The 15,543-nt window shown below is 34.9% G+C and overlaps 1 protein-coding gene and 1 pseudogene across 2 annotated transcripts; one reads left to right on the plus strand and one right to left on the minus strand.

The window, feature by feature from the left end:
• Nucleotides 1-2,002: 2,002 nt before the first annotated feature.
• On the minus strand, nt 2,003-7,561 carry LOC143586110 (uncharacterized; annotated as a pseudogene). Its single transcript, XR_013144654.1, has 13 exons — nt 7,268-7,561; nt 4,633-4,671; nt 4,387-4,535; nt 4,123-4,198; nt 3,749-4,033; nt 3,551-3,660; nt 3,425-3,472; nt 3,159-3,341; nt 2,915-3,016; nt 2,693-2,829; nt 2,479-2,617; nt 2,245-2,386; nt 2,003-2,159 (listed from the first exon to the last, which is right to left on the minus strand). The product of XR_013144654.1 is annotated as an uncharacterized LOC143586110 (transcript).
• A 6,513-nt stretch (nt 7,562-14,074) lies between these two features.
• On the plus strand, nt 14,075-15,464 carry LOC143586112 (uncharacterized). The gene is made up of 2 exons (XM_077067728.1): nt 14,075-14,806; nt 15,353-15,464. The coding sequence occupies exons 1-2, from the start codon at nt 14,278-14,280 to the stop codon at nt 15,451-15,453; spliced, it is 630 nt and encodes a 209-aa protein (XP_076923843.1). The 5' UTR covers nt 14,075-14,277; the 3' UTR covers nt 15,454-15,464.
• Nucleotides 15,465-15,543: the final 79 nt, after the last annotated feature.

Consider the following 15,543-nt stretch of genomic DNA (forward strand, 5'->3'; position numbering starts at 1 on the left):
AACCCAAGTGTCATGAAAAAAAAATTTATATACACAAAATTAGCTAATTGTGATGATGATCTTAAATGTATAAATAAGAAAAATGTCGGGGTGAATGATAACATCTTGATGATGTGGACATGATATAATTAGAATATCACCCATCATTTAATTGACATTAGTAAGAAGGCTTGTAGGATAACGACACTAAAGGTCTGTTTGACCACCCGTAGTGGTGGCTTTGGCCCTAGCGTTGTGAAGTAAAACGCGGGGGTACACCGTCCCCCTGCGTTATGTTGATTTCCATTTTGTGTGCGTTGTATATAAAACGCTGAGGAATGGCACGTAAATCAAAATTTGACCGTTTTTTTTAAACCATTTGACCGTTGGATAATTAAAAAAAAATATAATTATTTCCTATATATTAAACCATTTCATTCCCAATCAAACCTCATCAAATTTATAAAAATTCTCTTTCAACTCTATAAAAATTCTTTTACACCAAATTCACTATATATGGATCCTCCATCTATATATAAACAGTTTTTCGGGCCCGACCAACAAGCCGAGAAGTTACAAAAAGATATATATGGATCCTCCATCTAGAAAGAATGAGATGTGCTATGTATGCGTGTATCATAATGCATAACATGATCATCGAGGACGAGGGAAGAGCAATATGTCCAACTTTCATACCGGACTCGGATCCACCACGGACTCCGGCAAGTATGGAGCAATGACTCGAAAACTCGGATTCCGTGCGGTCAAGAGAGATACATAACGCACTAAAGGAGGATTTGGTCCAACATCTTTGGATGTATCGGCCCCTGCCTGGTGAAAACGATGATCAAAACGAGGGTAACAATGAAGACGATGATGAAGACAACGACGGCGATGGCGAAGACGACGAGGACGACGACGAAGAGAGCGAAGACGACGACGACAACAACGATGAATAGTTTTTTTTATTTTCTTGTAATATTTATTTAATAAAATATTATTGTTATTTGATTATTCTTATTAAAAATTAAAAAAAAAACTGTAAAAGTGACTGGGCGCTACGTGACGCATAACCCCTGGATGTGAAGAGTTATGACTACAGCCTGTTTTTGTACAAAACCATAACTCTGATGGACGCCACGTGACGCATAACCCCTGGATATGGAACTTTATGACTACACATGGTCTTATCTCCATAGAGATATGAGACTTTAGAGAGATGACATCCTTGATAATGATCTTTGACTCTTTGTAAACTGTGAGTAGCCTCTTTCGTTTTGGTAAAATGAAATCTCCATGCATTTCGGTTTTATATACATTAGAGTAGGTTTGAGCCTATATTCCTAATATCCCATGATTTTGCAACTTTGTTCTAAGTTCTAACCCATCTAAGCATTTTCCAAGTTATTCCTTGACTTAAAGATCAGCATGTCTACATTTTCCAAGCTTGTTATGTCCTAGAGATCAACCTATTTAATCCATTTGTGAGCTACTCAATATCTACTCATTGAAAGATCAAATCAAGTTGGGTCTAAACGCTCACCCAAGCTCAAGATTATATTAAGGCTCATTCACTAAGTGAGCTCAAGCATAAACTCCACATATCAAATTTGGCCAGGATTGCAAAACCAAACAAGCTTATTATCTATATAATTTTTATTTTAATATATACAATTGAATTAATTATTAAATATAAACTTATGATAAGTATTAAATGACCAACAAAATGATATGATGCTATACTAAAAAATGTTCGTGCAATGCAACAAGGAACACAAGGACAAGTAATTACGTAACAAGTGATTTTTTAATTAAGAAAAAGGGAAAAAACTGCAACAAAATCATCTTAAATTATGCAAAAAATATCTTTTTGTCGTCCTCACATGTATTATAATTTTACTAATAACAAATAAAAAAGCCTAACGCGATTTTAAGAAACCACTCAAGCTCAAGCTCAAGCTCAACTCCGCTCCTACACCCCTAACCACAACTACCGATTTTATGTCCTATAGTGACAACCATAAGAAACAAAATACAACCATCATATAATAGCACAAAAGTCTTGCTGTCAAATAAACACTTGATACAAAAGCCAAAAAACAAACTGTCACAGCTCATGTCACATTAAAACTTGATGCAACTTGAAACCACCCTCTTAGTACTTGGATCGGCTCCTAACCCTGCATAATTTAGCTACAATTAATTTCCTTAGCTTCAAATATAGCTTCTTTAGAACAAAACTATGCACAACTACAATGTTGCTACCTTGGAGACCGTGAGCGAGAGATGGATCGAGAGCGGGCCCGCTTAGGAGTCACAGACCGGCGACCTAGAACGGGACCGAGACCGTGAGTGGCGTCTTCTAGAACTCCTTCCCCTACTTGGACTTCTACTGCGCCTATATCGTCTGAGAACAATGAACACATCGTACATTACGTTGACTTGTACTAGTTTTAATCTCAAACATACATAAAAATGAAAATAGTAGTAAAATACCACCTTGGAGGTGAGCGACTGAAACTTCTGCTTCGGCTCCGGTGTCTGTATCGACTTAATCTGTTAGTTTCTGCAAGTTTCTCAAGCCTTTGTTTCTCCTGTTCTCTTTTCTTAGCCATTTCAGCAGCAGTATCTTTCTTAACTGTAAACAAAACATGCAAATCATTAAAACATAAACATCACCAAAAAAACATACCAAAAAGAATAAAAAAAATACTTTGCTTATTAAGCTGTTTGCTCATAATCCGCTTAAGTCGTTCCTGAGGCGTTTCTTTTTTCTCCTTCTGTTGTTTAACAAGGTTTCCAGTTCCACTGCCAGAAGCCTTGCTTAATTTTGCTAATCCCGTGGAAGATCTACCAACAGTTAACAAAGAATGTTACATATTGATAGATTTAAAAGCTAAAAGCAGCAAAACAATAATGATAATAATAATAATACCCGGGGCTTGGTTTTGACAATTTGGCATTCCTTTCACTGTCAACAGACACACCGGATGCACGATCGATATGCAAGGCTTCAAGAATTTGACCAGATGAAGGCCTGCAGAAAAACAGAAGCATTAGAGACCACTTCAACATAAGAGACTACTGTAAAAAGGTGAAAGAATGGGCTTATTATTATGATAAGCTGCAGACTGTCGAATCGAATGTAGCTATGCAATAACTAGTAAAAATGCTCCGACCGGTTCAATGCACCAACATGGGACGGAGGAGAAGACGGTGGGGTGTATCCAGCGAGCTTCGGCCCATCATCATCCGGTGAGCCCCCAAATTCTGTTATGTATTCTATTTTTGGCGCCCTTGGATTACTTCGGTCACGATCATGCCGCCTTGAATTTGATGGAGAGTATGACCGTGATCTTGACCTGATAAAGTCAGCATGTTAACCATCATTTTAATGTTCTAACTATAAGTTGCATTCAAAAATATAAATCATCCAAGAAATCACCTTCTAGAACGTGAATAAGCTTCATATGTTGGACTTCTTCTAGACTCTCTGCAAAAACAATTCATGCATTTAGGTTATCTATTTGACTACATTATATGTTGCATACTGTATGGTCAAAGCATGTACCTGTATGGATCATGATGAAGCACTCGACTTCCAGAGACCCGTGCTGATTCTCTCTCTCTTTCCCTTTCTATTTGAGAAGCTTTTCTTCTTTCTTTACGACTCAGCTTCCTCTGTAGTTCAAAATGAATAATATAAAAGAAAATTAAGTATTAAAATAAATAAATAAATAATGACAATATCATGTTAGAATGCGCATACAATTGCAGGATCGCCCTTCACAATTTCTTTTTGTCTCCTTTCTTCTTCCTTGGCTTTTTTATCCATGTACACCATCCACCCATACCTCTTCACTCCAAATTCTTTAGCAATTATATCCATTCCTTCATCGTTGCTATCGTCACTGTTGAAATCCTCTTCGTCCATGTCATCATCATCTCATCGTCATCATCTGAATCTTGATTATCATCTTTCACGTCCCCGTCATATGAGAATCCCACTTGTGAATATGAACCCTTGTTTGCTGGAGCTTGTGCTGTTTGAGACCTACCAAAGATTAAAAGAAATCCAAACTTGAAATTATCCCTTGATAAAGATTATTATTTAAACATCATATTCTGAGAAGAATGAGAAACCTGTCTAGTCCAATTAAAGCAGCCGTTTTAGCCTCCATTTCTTGGTTAACATGATGTAGACCTTCCTCATCGCTAACTGTTAATAGACAACAGTGGCTTGTAAAATATGCATGAAATAAGAAACAATACCACCTTATGGCAAGGACTCATAAGAGTTTGCCATGTAATTCTTCGCCTTGTCACTAACAGTAGATGTTTAAGATGACATTATTTTTTACAGTTAATAATATAAAACATGATCATCAAACCGAAAGAAGTACCGACATCCTCTACGTCGATGCTTAATTAAATCCCGGTAACGCTCAAAACTAACAAACTCTTCTAATTCTTCTTCTTCCTCAGTCTTCTCAACGACACGAAAACGTCTAGAATCAGAATCTCTTATAAAATCAAGAAGAGCACGCCCATCAAATCTACAAAATAAAATTGAAAAACCAATTAGTGAGATCAATCATCAATGAACCTTCACAAACTGTCAAAAATTTAAGAAAATAAACAGGGATACAATACCTGTCTATCATAACATCTTGTTTCCCGTTCCACGGAATCCTAATACAAGTACAAAAAAGATCATGAGTTCAAGAAAATAGAGAAAGTAATTTCAACAATGATATTATATCTATACATTCTTACAAACTTCACAACAGCAAAAAGTAATTTCAAAAGATCATGTTCCCGAGTCTCACTTAACGAGGGAAAAGAAAGGATTTAAAAAGATGTAAGGAAAAATCGTGTTCCACAGTTCTTTTTAAAAAAAGAAAAGGAGAAAAATGAAGGAAAATTTATGCTTATTTCATTTGTTCCAAATCCTTCACATTTATATAATTATAAATTTGGGAACCCTCGGGTGGGCAAATGTAAAATTGCACGCATACAATGTATGAACCCTCGAGTGGGCAAAAGTAAAATTGCACTAATTTTGACATTATTTTACTAATCTCATGAAAATAACGTTAAAAGTGGCGGAAGGTTAATCAGGCATCATGTGGTGGCGTTGATAGCCGAAAGACAAGGGCACATGCACCAATCAGCCGGTGTCCCGATGATTGAGTGCTATGTGCCTTATGTCCAAGGCTTGATGCAAAACTACTATCGAGCCAGGGGTCTCACCGGAAGCAGCCTCTCTATCCCTATGGATAGAGGTAAGGCTGTCTACATCTTACCCTCCTCAGACCCTACCATAGCATTGCTATTGGTGGGATATACTGAGTATGATGATGATGATGATGATAAATTTGGGAGGGCTTGGCATTAAAGGTGTGTATATTGTGCTTCTAAGTTTGTACTTCATTTTATCTAATTTTATTTATCCTTTTTTTTTGTTTTATACTTTTGACACCAACCCTTTTCATAGTTTATAAATATGTACAAAATATTTTTTAATTTTAACCCCTAACATTTTTCCAATTTCAACTTTGGTCTCCTATACTTTTCATCTTTTACAATTTTTTGTTTAACATTTCGGTCTAAATTTAGCGAGTTAACACGCTGCAACAGGTGTGTGTGGTAAATCTTTTTTATGTCCATTTTTCCCGTTTAACGGTCCTGTCGCGTAGATGTTAAGTTGATTTGGTATTTTTTTTATATATTACGCTTCAGTCTAATCTTTGTGTGTTAACACGACGCAACGAGCATTCATACTTCAACATTTTTACCGTCTACTTTTTGTTCGGTTTTCTTATAGATTAATGAAAGTTACTTGCCGTTGGTGAGGGGAAGGTGATCAGAGACAGTGGCGGTGATGGTGGTAACTTCATACTTTTGAGTTGAGTGAATGTGTAAATACATGGGTTTTACACCCCTGCCGCAACGCGAGGGGTTTTAATACTAGTTATAAACATTTGGAAGGAATTAACACATAAAAATATTTACTTTTCTTTCCATTTTCTTCGAACTCGATAACACGGTAGTTAAATAAAATTTTCCCTTCCACTCCCTTGCTATTCTCTCCTTAACTCACTCTCCATTCTTTTCTTTTGTTTATCAAACCTGGGAACAGAAATTCCCCCAAAATTTTCAATCCGAAGTTCCTAGAATAACGATTCCTATCAACAAGTGTGGTAGAACTCGCTAGGCGCTAGTCGGGTAGTGAGGTAGAGATTAGCAATTAATCAGAATGAAATTTATATGCAATTTTTCAAACATACACATATATATGGTATACCAACTTTTACATACATTTTTTTCAATTTTAACCGATTTCGACCAAATAGTGATTAGTGATTAATCGGCGCCTAGGCAGAATTTTTACAACAATGCCTAGGGCTCATAAATTGGACTTACAAAACAAACTAGGTATACATACTAATCTGAGTGTAGTTACAAATGCCAACACATCTACCTAAAAATAGAATCAACATCAACCAATGAGCAAGAAAACAGAGAAAGTAATTCCAGCAATAATATCATATCCCTATATTCACAAAAAACTTGACAACAGTAAAAAAAAATAGGTCATCATATCACTCCATATTCTCCTATTTCCCTCCTAATTTCTCAATTTAAAGTTCCTAGGGCTCTAATATTAGACTTACAAAACAAATTAGGCATACATAGTTACAGTTGTCAATACATCTATACCTAAAACAATAGATTAAACAACATCAACAATGAAATTTTCCCTTCCACTCCCTTTCTTTTCTCTCCTTAATTCTCTTTCCATTATTTTCTTTCGTTTATTAAACTCAGGAACAGAATTGCCAAAAATTTTCAATCCAAAGTTCCTTGGGCTCTAAAATCAGACTTACAAAACAAATTAGGCATACCGCATACACACTAATCTGGTGTAGTTACAATTGTCAACACATCTACCAAAAACTAGAATAAACAAAATCAAACATTGAGCAAGGAAACAGAGGAATTATTCCAGCAATGATATTATATCTCTACATTCAAAAAAATTAGGTAATCATATAGCTCCATATTCTTCTATTTTTCCAATTTTAAGTTCCTAGGGCTCTAAAATTGGACATACAAACAAATTAGGTATAACGTATACATACAAATCTGACTGCAGTTCTAATTGTCAATACATCTATACCTAAAAATAGAATCAACAATGAACAATAAAAAATAAATAATAACTTGAAGGTAGCTAAGTAAGCATGCATATGAATAACGAATTGACGAAAACGAATAAACATACAGTCCTTGTTGGTCTTCGGTGGCTTGATATAGGCCATCGTCACGGTACACACGGCAGCTGGAGCCAGGTGTATGGATTGTTGTGGATCACCGCGGCGCTTGGCTAAATACACCGCACGCCTCTGTGCTCTCTTCCGAGCCGCGTCCATCATGTCATGGACCTTTTTTTCGGACCGACGAGCCTCGTGCCACATCGTTGGTTGATTGATTGATTGGTTCCAGATTGGTGAATAGTGTGTAGGTGGATAAAATGGAAACCTAATGCCCAAAACGATGAATAAAAGAAAAGTTATGATGAAATAATTGTAACGAAATATTGATGCACATGGGCGGATCTACGGTAGTAACCACCCGAGTTTCGAAATTATAGTGTATTTATATATAGAAAATAATAAAGGAACCATCTTATAAATTATACAGGAACCATCTTAAAAACATATAAAGTGCATGCCCGGCTGGTAGTTTGTGGGTTTTGTAACCCGGAGGTCGCAAGTTCTATTCCCGTTTTTAACAGTTTTTTTTTTTTTTTACTAAGTTACCCTAAGTCCCTAACTGATGTTAGCCTGTTAGGGTTTTTTATAACATAAGCAAAGCAGCTCAGCAGCTGCAGCGCCTCTGTCCACCACTCCACCATCAGCTCAGCCACTCCGGCACACCGCCTCCGCCTCTGATTGAATCAGTCACACGTAAACGGTAAACCGAACTGGTTTCAAACCCCTGAACCAATCCTTGCCCCCATAAAAATCAATTCCAACAAAAACCGATATTGACCAAACTAAACCCGGTTGTCCACACCGTCGTCCGTCGCTGCAGACTGGTGTCCTTTGCCTGCTCACTAGTCACTGCTCCTTGTAGGTATTTTTTTGCTTCTTGTATGATTCATTTTATTTAATCCATTCGAAATGATTATTGAAAGTAGTTTGCTTTGTGAAAATCTTTTTGAAAGAGAGTGTTGTATTCTAGTTATCCGATTCATATTGATCCAACCCAGTCCTTCTTATGACGATTCCCGAATCCAGGGATGCCCTCCACCTGTTCGACGATTTGTCTGAGTGAAAATTTGTTTTGATATTTGTAACTTTATTTTTTATTTATTTCACTAAATAAGCTTGTATATGAACTTGGCCACTACATTTCTAATGACGGTGTCTCTTTTATTATTTTATCGTATTTTTATTATGTAATGAACTTTTCCCGAACCATCGAACCGACCCGAACCTCAAACCGACCCGGAATTTTATATACCCGACTCGGTGAAATTGAAACATATAAAAGTAGTGAACCACCCAAAAAAAATTCCTGGATCCGCCACTGTTGATGCAATAAAATAAATTAGAGCCGTCAATCGTGACCCATGGGTTGAATGTGTTGTATCAAAAAAACTAGATATGGTAATTGTGATTCATGAGTTGAATGAGTTGTATCAAAATATATATGATGTGTCAGAATTGGTCAAACTAAAAAAAAATGATTGAAACGGGTCAGAACGGGTTGACATTTATCGGGGGTTTTTTTATGGAACGAGAAAAGCGGAGGAAACTTTTTAGTATTTTTACTTTTTAAGTTTTTGATTTATATTTCGAGTTATATTTTTTAATTATTTTTTTTTGAATTTTTTGGTGAGCGGTTTTGAAATGAGTCAAAATGGGTTATCACTCACAAAAAAATTCAAAAAAAATAATTAAAAATTATAACTCGAAATATAAATCAAAAACTTAAAAAGTAAAAATAATAAAAAGTTTCCTCCGTTTTTCCCGTTTCATAAAAAAAACCCGAGAAATGTCAACCCGTTTTGACCCGTTTCAATCACTTTCTTTTTTAGTTTGACCAATTCTGACCCATTATATACATTTTGATACAACTCATTCAATCCAATGGGTCACAATTGCCACCCCTACAATAAATAAAGTAATTTGCAAATAGGTCCTTATACAATCTACACCTGTGAGTGTGTGTATGAGCGTTTTTTAACTGGTACCAGTACCGATATCGAAATTGGTACCATCGGGACTTAACGGGTACCATCACTACCAAGTAATGAATTTTTAGTATCAGTGCGGTTCGGTACGAGTTTTGTATGAAATACCGGTACCAGTACCATATATATCAAGTTTTCGGGTCGGGGTTTTCAGAGTCGGTATCAATCGGTACCAGTAGCATCCCGATTCCCGAGCTCATTCTAATTGTATATAATCTTTTTTTTTATGTAATTGCCTGTTTTTGTTTTCTTTCTTTTAACAATTAAAAAAACAAGATAATTGCCATTGAACCCAAGAAAAGTTCCACCTTTTTATCACACCAAGAAGACAATGACTAGTGGGATTCAAGTGAAGGGAAATAATAAATATTGAAACTTTGAGAAATCAAATTAGTAAAGATAGGTACAACTTTTGTGAGTATTTGAGTGAAGATAAGGACATGTATAATGGTAAATTAGACGGGTGCCTGCGCGATGCAGCGAGAAACAAAGTTCATAGTAATCATGTAACAATTGTGTATGTTCAACGTTCGTTTGAAACCTTGAAAACGTTTGTACCAATCATCACTTTTGGTCAACCGGTTTTCGAATGCTCAAACAATAGCAAACGGTTTTGGTTTATGGTTTATACAGAAAATTGGTCATATAAAACCGGACCGGACGGTAACTTATTATTGAAGCTCAATGCGTGAAACCAAACCATTAGTAACGATTCAGTTTAAAGTTTCAACGGTTAAGTTTCGGTTCTCAATAACAAAAAATTAAACCAACGGTTTGGCTCACGGCATAACTTAGAAACCGTTAAAACTGAATTGTGAATACCCATACGTAATATGTTAATTTTTTTATTTGAAAAATTATAGTAACACCATACCCAAATTAAAGACAATAAAATGCTCATTTTTATGATGCAATTTTTTTATAAAAAATATTAACGTGTGAAAAGGTTATGGCCGTTGGAAAATCGTTGGAAGGAAGTTATATACAATTAAAAATTAAAAGGAATATATTGGCAATGTTGTAACTATTTCAAGACATTTTCAATTGGATAAGTTTGTCTCTATCTTACATGCTATATAAGATGTATCTTATGTATTAAAAGTTGTAAATTACTTAAAATAGGGTGTCTTAATTTGCACATATCTCATGTATTATATATAGTATAGATATGAGGAATTAACATGACGTATTGATAACCTGTACGTCAGGCAATGGAAACCCTAACAAAGTTGAGTAATGATATGAACTCACAATGGCATTCTATAAATTTTTAATTTAACTAGTTTTTGTCCCACGAAAATCCATCAGACCCTTTCGCTAAAAGAAAGTGTCGTTATATTTCCTGAACAAACATTTTGAAACATAGTTTTTTTTATCAAAACAAAGTTAATAATCACACAAAGTCTCACTTTATTTATATCTCAAACTACTTTGTCCATACTGGACCAAACTTAACACGGTACCTTGTTTGTACTAGATCAAGGTCTACTTTTATTTTATACGCGAAAGTTATTTAAAATTCACCCCGGTCCTTGTTTACCTTGACATACCAATTGACCCCCCTTTCGCTATGCTAACGAAAGTGTTGAAAATTCAACATTTTATTTTCCAACAAATGTGTTGAATGCAAGGCCAAAAGGTAACTGGTAAAACAACAAAAGTAACTTGAAGCATTCAAAAGTAAAAGTTTAGTTACCATGAATCCTATTACTCGAAAAGCTAAAGCCTCGCTGAAAAAAGATTTGAGGTTGTGCGTCACGTTATGAGAGGTAGAGTTCAAATGTTGGTTTCTAGTAAGGGTTTTTTTTTTCATAAAGTTATAAAAGAAATAAAAGTGACTGTTAATGACTTGAAAAAGATGTTAAGAATGATAAGACGTATCAAAACATAGTTGATGATATATTGATATGTGCTTAAGAAAAATTTGAAGATGGTCAAATTTGACCTAAATCGCGCGGGGGTTTTAAGAAAACGAAATTTACTGTATTTACTGTATTAATAACGATTTCAATTAAAATTTAAATTGCATTTATAACGATTTAAATTTAAATTTGAATTAAAATAATACTAGTATAGTAAAAGTATTTTGAAAACTTAACACGTGTATATGAAATGTTAAAACTTATTTTTAAATAATTTATTATTTAATTGACTCATAATATGATTGACCACAATGCTTATAAAAATATTTGAAAATTGGACGTAAAGTAACAAATCATTTTTTATATAAAATTGTCATTTATCTAGAAGAATACTTTAACCATGTGAAGGTTTTTCTTTTTTACGTCAAAAGTTTATTAAGCTTGACTTACGTAGTTTGGAGTATTTGTGCATGTGATTCATGTCTTTAAACTTGCATAATGATCATAATTTTGGATAGCAACCTTGAGTTTTAACTCTTAAAATCAAGTATAAGGACCAAAGCCTCAAAGGTGTTAATATTGAAAATTTGAAACTAAGTTCTCTAAGTTTAAATAGACACATTATATCGGTAAAGAGGGTCTTCATTCTTATTGGTTAAAATTGGTAAGAATAATTAGGAGAATAGGAGAAGAACAACGGAAATTATAGTAAATCCAGAAGAATGTTAAATTCAGCAAGTTCAAGGTAGGAAAACAATGAGAATTCGATATTTCTTGTCACTTAGTGAAACATTTGTTTGGCTAGTATAGACACATAAAAATTTTAGGATGTTGATGAGTTATTATAAGACGATGGTGTTTGTTTGATGAGTTATGTTCATGCTGATTGTAGCAACACACATTCTTAGATATGATAACAGAAACTTCAAGACACCGGTGGGGGAGTGGGGGGGGGGGGGGGGGCGATGATGGGTGGGTGTTTCTTGGTTTTTTGGAATCAAAACGTACTACTACGCATGATCTTATATATGATATGAAATATGATTGCACATGTGTTAGTTTTTTAATGATTACGGGAGTGTTATTAATAATATGAAATTATAACTAGAATAACTAAAATAATATTGAGAATCAAGGCTTTAGTAACCTAGCAAAGCATTGTGATGATCACATGTTAAACGATTGTACTCATGAAAACCGGCAAATATCTCACGAGCCCATTGGTAGTGTGTCAAAGACAGGTCGGTAGTCAAAACTTGAGAAATATTCAATCAAGCTTACGAACAACCTTCGACTCAACAAAATCGCTTGAAAAGCGAAGGAATAAGGGTTTCTTCTATGAATCACATAAGTTACCATGTCATCGCCTCATGTGACATGCCTGGAATGAGGGTTTTTTGTTTGAATCACATAAGTCTTTGTGGTTTGTTGGTGCATTTCGAGAGGAAGAAATAAGACAATTTTCAAAACTAAACGATCATTTGTCAAGTTTTATTGTTGGTGATATTAAAAGCACATGTTTTATGGGTTAAATATAGAACTTAAACTTATATTCTTAAAATCACGGACGTTATCATCATCTTTTTTATTATGGAGTTTATCTTTAATTCTATCTTTAACTACTCTCATTATAATGTTAAAAAAATCATTAAGGAAACTAACCGGCCAAATACTTTTTTTAATCTTTACTTCGGTAATATGTGACGAGTGTTTCATGAGTCAACACGCTACAAGTCTTTATCAGAATTAAATTATTTGTGTTCATCAATTTGCTGCATTACTTGGTCCCACAAGTACACATTCCAGGCCACCTTCTTCGACCATTTTCTAGTTATCAATATTTTTTTAGTTTACTTATATATGGTTGAGTCATGTCAACCGTGTTTGAACGTGAGGCAATTGTTCCGGATTTTTCGATGTTCTTCATGTTAACAAATTACAATATTTAAAAGCTCAACTTTATGATTTAAAACGGTTGTACTTTAACAATTAATTATCAAAGCATAAAAAAACACACAAACCTTTAAAATAGTCAATTTTAAAAAGTATTTGACTACAACCCGAACTTGAAGAACTGATTTTGAACTTTAACCAAATTATGAGAAAAAAAAATAAATAATATATAGTATATAATAGTAGTGAAAAGATGCAATACAATAATCTTTAACGTACCTTAACGTACAAGAATATCTATATTCACGAAATTGATCCATAAAATCACATCTCAAAATCTCGGAATCATCATTAATCATCGATTTACCAAAAAAAAAAACAGATTTGGATGGTTAATCGATCATTTTTTTTACTTTTTTCACATAACCCGTTTTTGAGCGTTTTAGTTTTTTAGCTGAGCGTTTTGAGCGTTTTAGTATTTTTGCCTTTCTTTTTTTGCCTTTGAGCATCTCGCGTACCTATCGTACGTTGACATTATTGTACAGTATCTCGACCCTATAATATAATAGTAATAATTAAAAAATACATGTACTTGTTTATAAAATATAAATACATATAACTCAAATTCGGATATTATGGTCAAATTGGTTTGATAAGCACAAGTTTGAATTCAGATTTTCTGGAAGTTAGGTTTTTCACATAGGATTAGTATAAGAGACAAATCCAAGGTTTGAACATATGTTATAGTGGCGGTTTAACGTTAACGTCTAGTTGGTTAATTTCTACGGTTAACTTATCGTTATATTTGCCATTCATCAATGTCCGAGTTCGAGTCTTGAGAGGAAATTTCAATTGTCTATCATTAAATTGACGCTTAAGTCTTAAGTGATTCGAATCCAGAACAATACCCAAAACGAAAAATCCCATGTTATAATTTTCTAACGGCTATTTAAATGTTTTATTTATTTAAATAATCAGTGACTAATTTAATACTCCCAACATTTTAAGGAAAGAGGAGAGCATCTTATGTTGTAAATCATACACATTTTCTAGACATATATATCTTTCTATCAAGTAGTTATACAACAACCCTTAAATTTTGGAATTTATTATTATTATTATTATATTAAGCATTTATAAACATCTCTAGAAAAAGTATATCGTCATTATTATAATTTTTTATGTGTAAGGACCGGTAATCAACTTCTAGGCCCCAGTCACAATGACGTCACGTCACTAAACCTACACGGGCCGGGCCCATTCAAAAACTTATTATGTATGCTCCACTCCTTTATAACCCGCACTTTCATTTCACTACCCGAAATTACGCTCCCATTCAAACTCTACCCGGTTACCCGCCCTCACGGGTTCGGGCAGCCCATCATGCCTCCGCCACACACCACCGCACACCCACCGTCCACGTCAACTCAACCACCAGCCTCTTCACTCTACTCACAAAAATCATGGTCACCGGACCTCCACCGGGACGAGCAATGGGTCCGAAAGCAAGGCAAACATAACCACCGGAGGAGTAAGACTGTAACTGATGAAGATATTGATGAGCTAAAGGCGTGTATTGAGCTTGGGTTTGGTTTTGAACATTCTCCTAAGTCTGATGACCGTTTGTCTGATACGTTGCCGGCCCTTGGGTTGTACCATGCTGTTAATAAGCAGTATTTTGATACGATTTCCAAGTCGTCGTCCATGTCGTCGTCGTCTTCTTTGTCGGTGTCGTCGTATTCGTATGCGGTTTCTGAGCCTGATTTGTCGTCTCCGGCGAGTAGCCCTCATGCAATATTTACTCGAGGTAATTCGTTTAATATTTAATCCTACACCATTTTAAACAGACGCGTTTTGACCAAAATTTTTTAAAGTTGACTGTCTATGATCAGATGTCTGTAAGATATTGGCCGGACGGCTGTTCTGACCAATAGTTTTCAAAATTTGATTTTTTTTTAAATGACCGTTTGGTTGTTTTGTGAATGGTAGTTTGATGACGTGTGATCAGATAGGGGTGATGTAGCTATAGTACGACCATTCCGATCTCACAAGTTGATTTCTAGAATTTCGATTACATGATAGGTGTAATTCCGATAGGGGTCAAGTCTCACGTACTCTAATTCCACATTGTTTCAAACGGCCATCTGGTTAGAGGTTGAACAACCGTTTTGACTACAAATTTTCCAATTGATTTGGTGGTGGTTGTGACCAGTAAGGCAATAATTTTTGAAGTTTGACTTTCTTTGGTCAAAACTCAAAACGATCGTCCCAGTTTGACAAAATGATTTCTACAATTTCAATTAACATTACATGTATTTTATTTTTGATGCAAACTTATATGATGATGATGTAGGTGATAATCCACAAACGATGAAGACAAGGTTGAGACAATGGGCACAAGTTGTCGGTTGTTCGGTACGTCAATCGTCATCATCACTGGTTCACCATCATTAAGCTGAACACACGATGAGCAAACAGACAATATGTTCAGTTGGTCACGCAAGGGTGAATCAAGCCCAGCCATGGTTAGATCACAAAGATTGA

The sequence above is a fragment of the Bidens hawaiensis genome, unplaced genomic scaffold, assembly GCF_021521415.1.
Source record: "Bidens hawaiensis isolate Kalapana, Puna unplaced genomic scaffold, B.hawaiensis_p1.1 tig00034320_1, whole genome shotgun sequence".
Taxonomy (NCBI): domain Eukaryota; kingdom Viridiplantae; phylum Streptophyta; class Magnoliopsida; order Asterales; family Asteraceae; genus Bidens; species Bidens hawaiensis.

Bases quoted from the DNA above. Each gene is read 5' to 3' on its own strand.
- LOC143586112 (XM_077067728.1), top strand. From the start codon at position 14,278: ATGCTCCACTCCTTTATAACCCGCACTTTCATTTCACTACCCGAAATT. The intron at 14,807-15,352 runs GTAATTCGTTTA...ATGATGATGTAG, and splicing joins TCATGCAATATTTACTCGAG to GTGATAATCCACAAACGATG.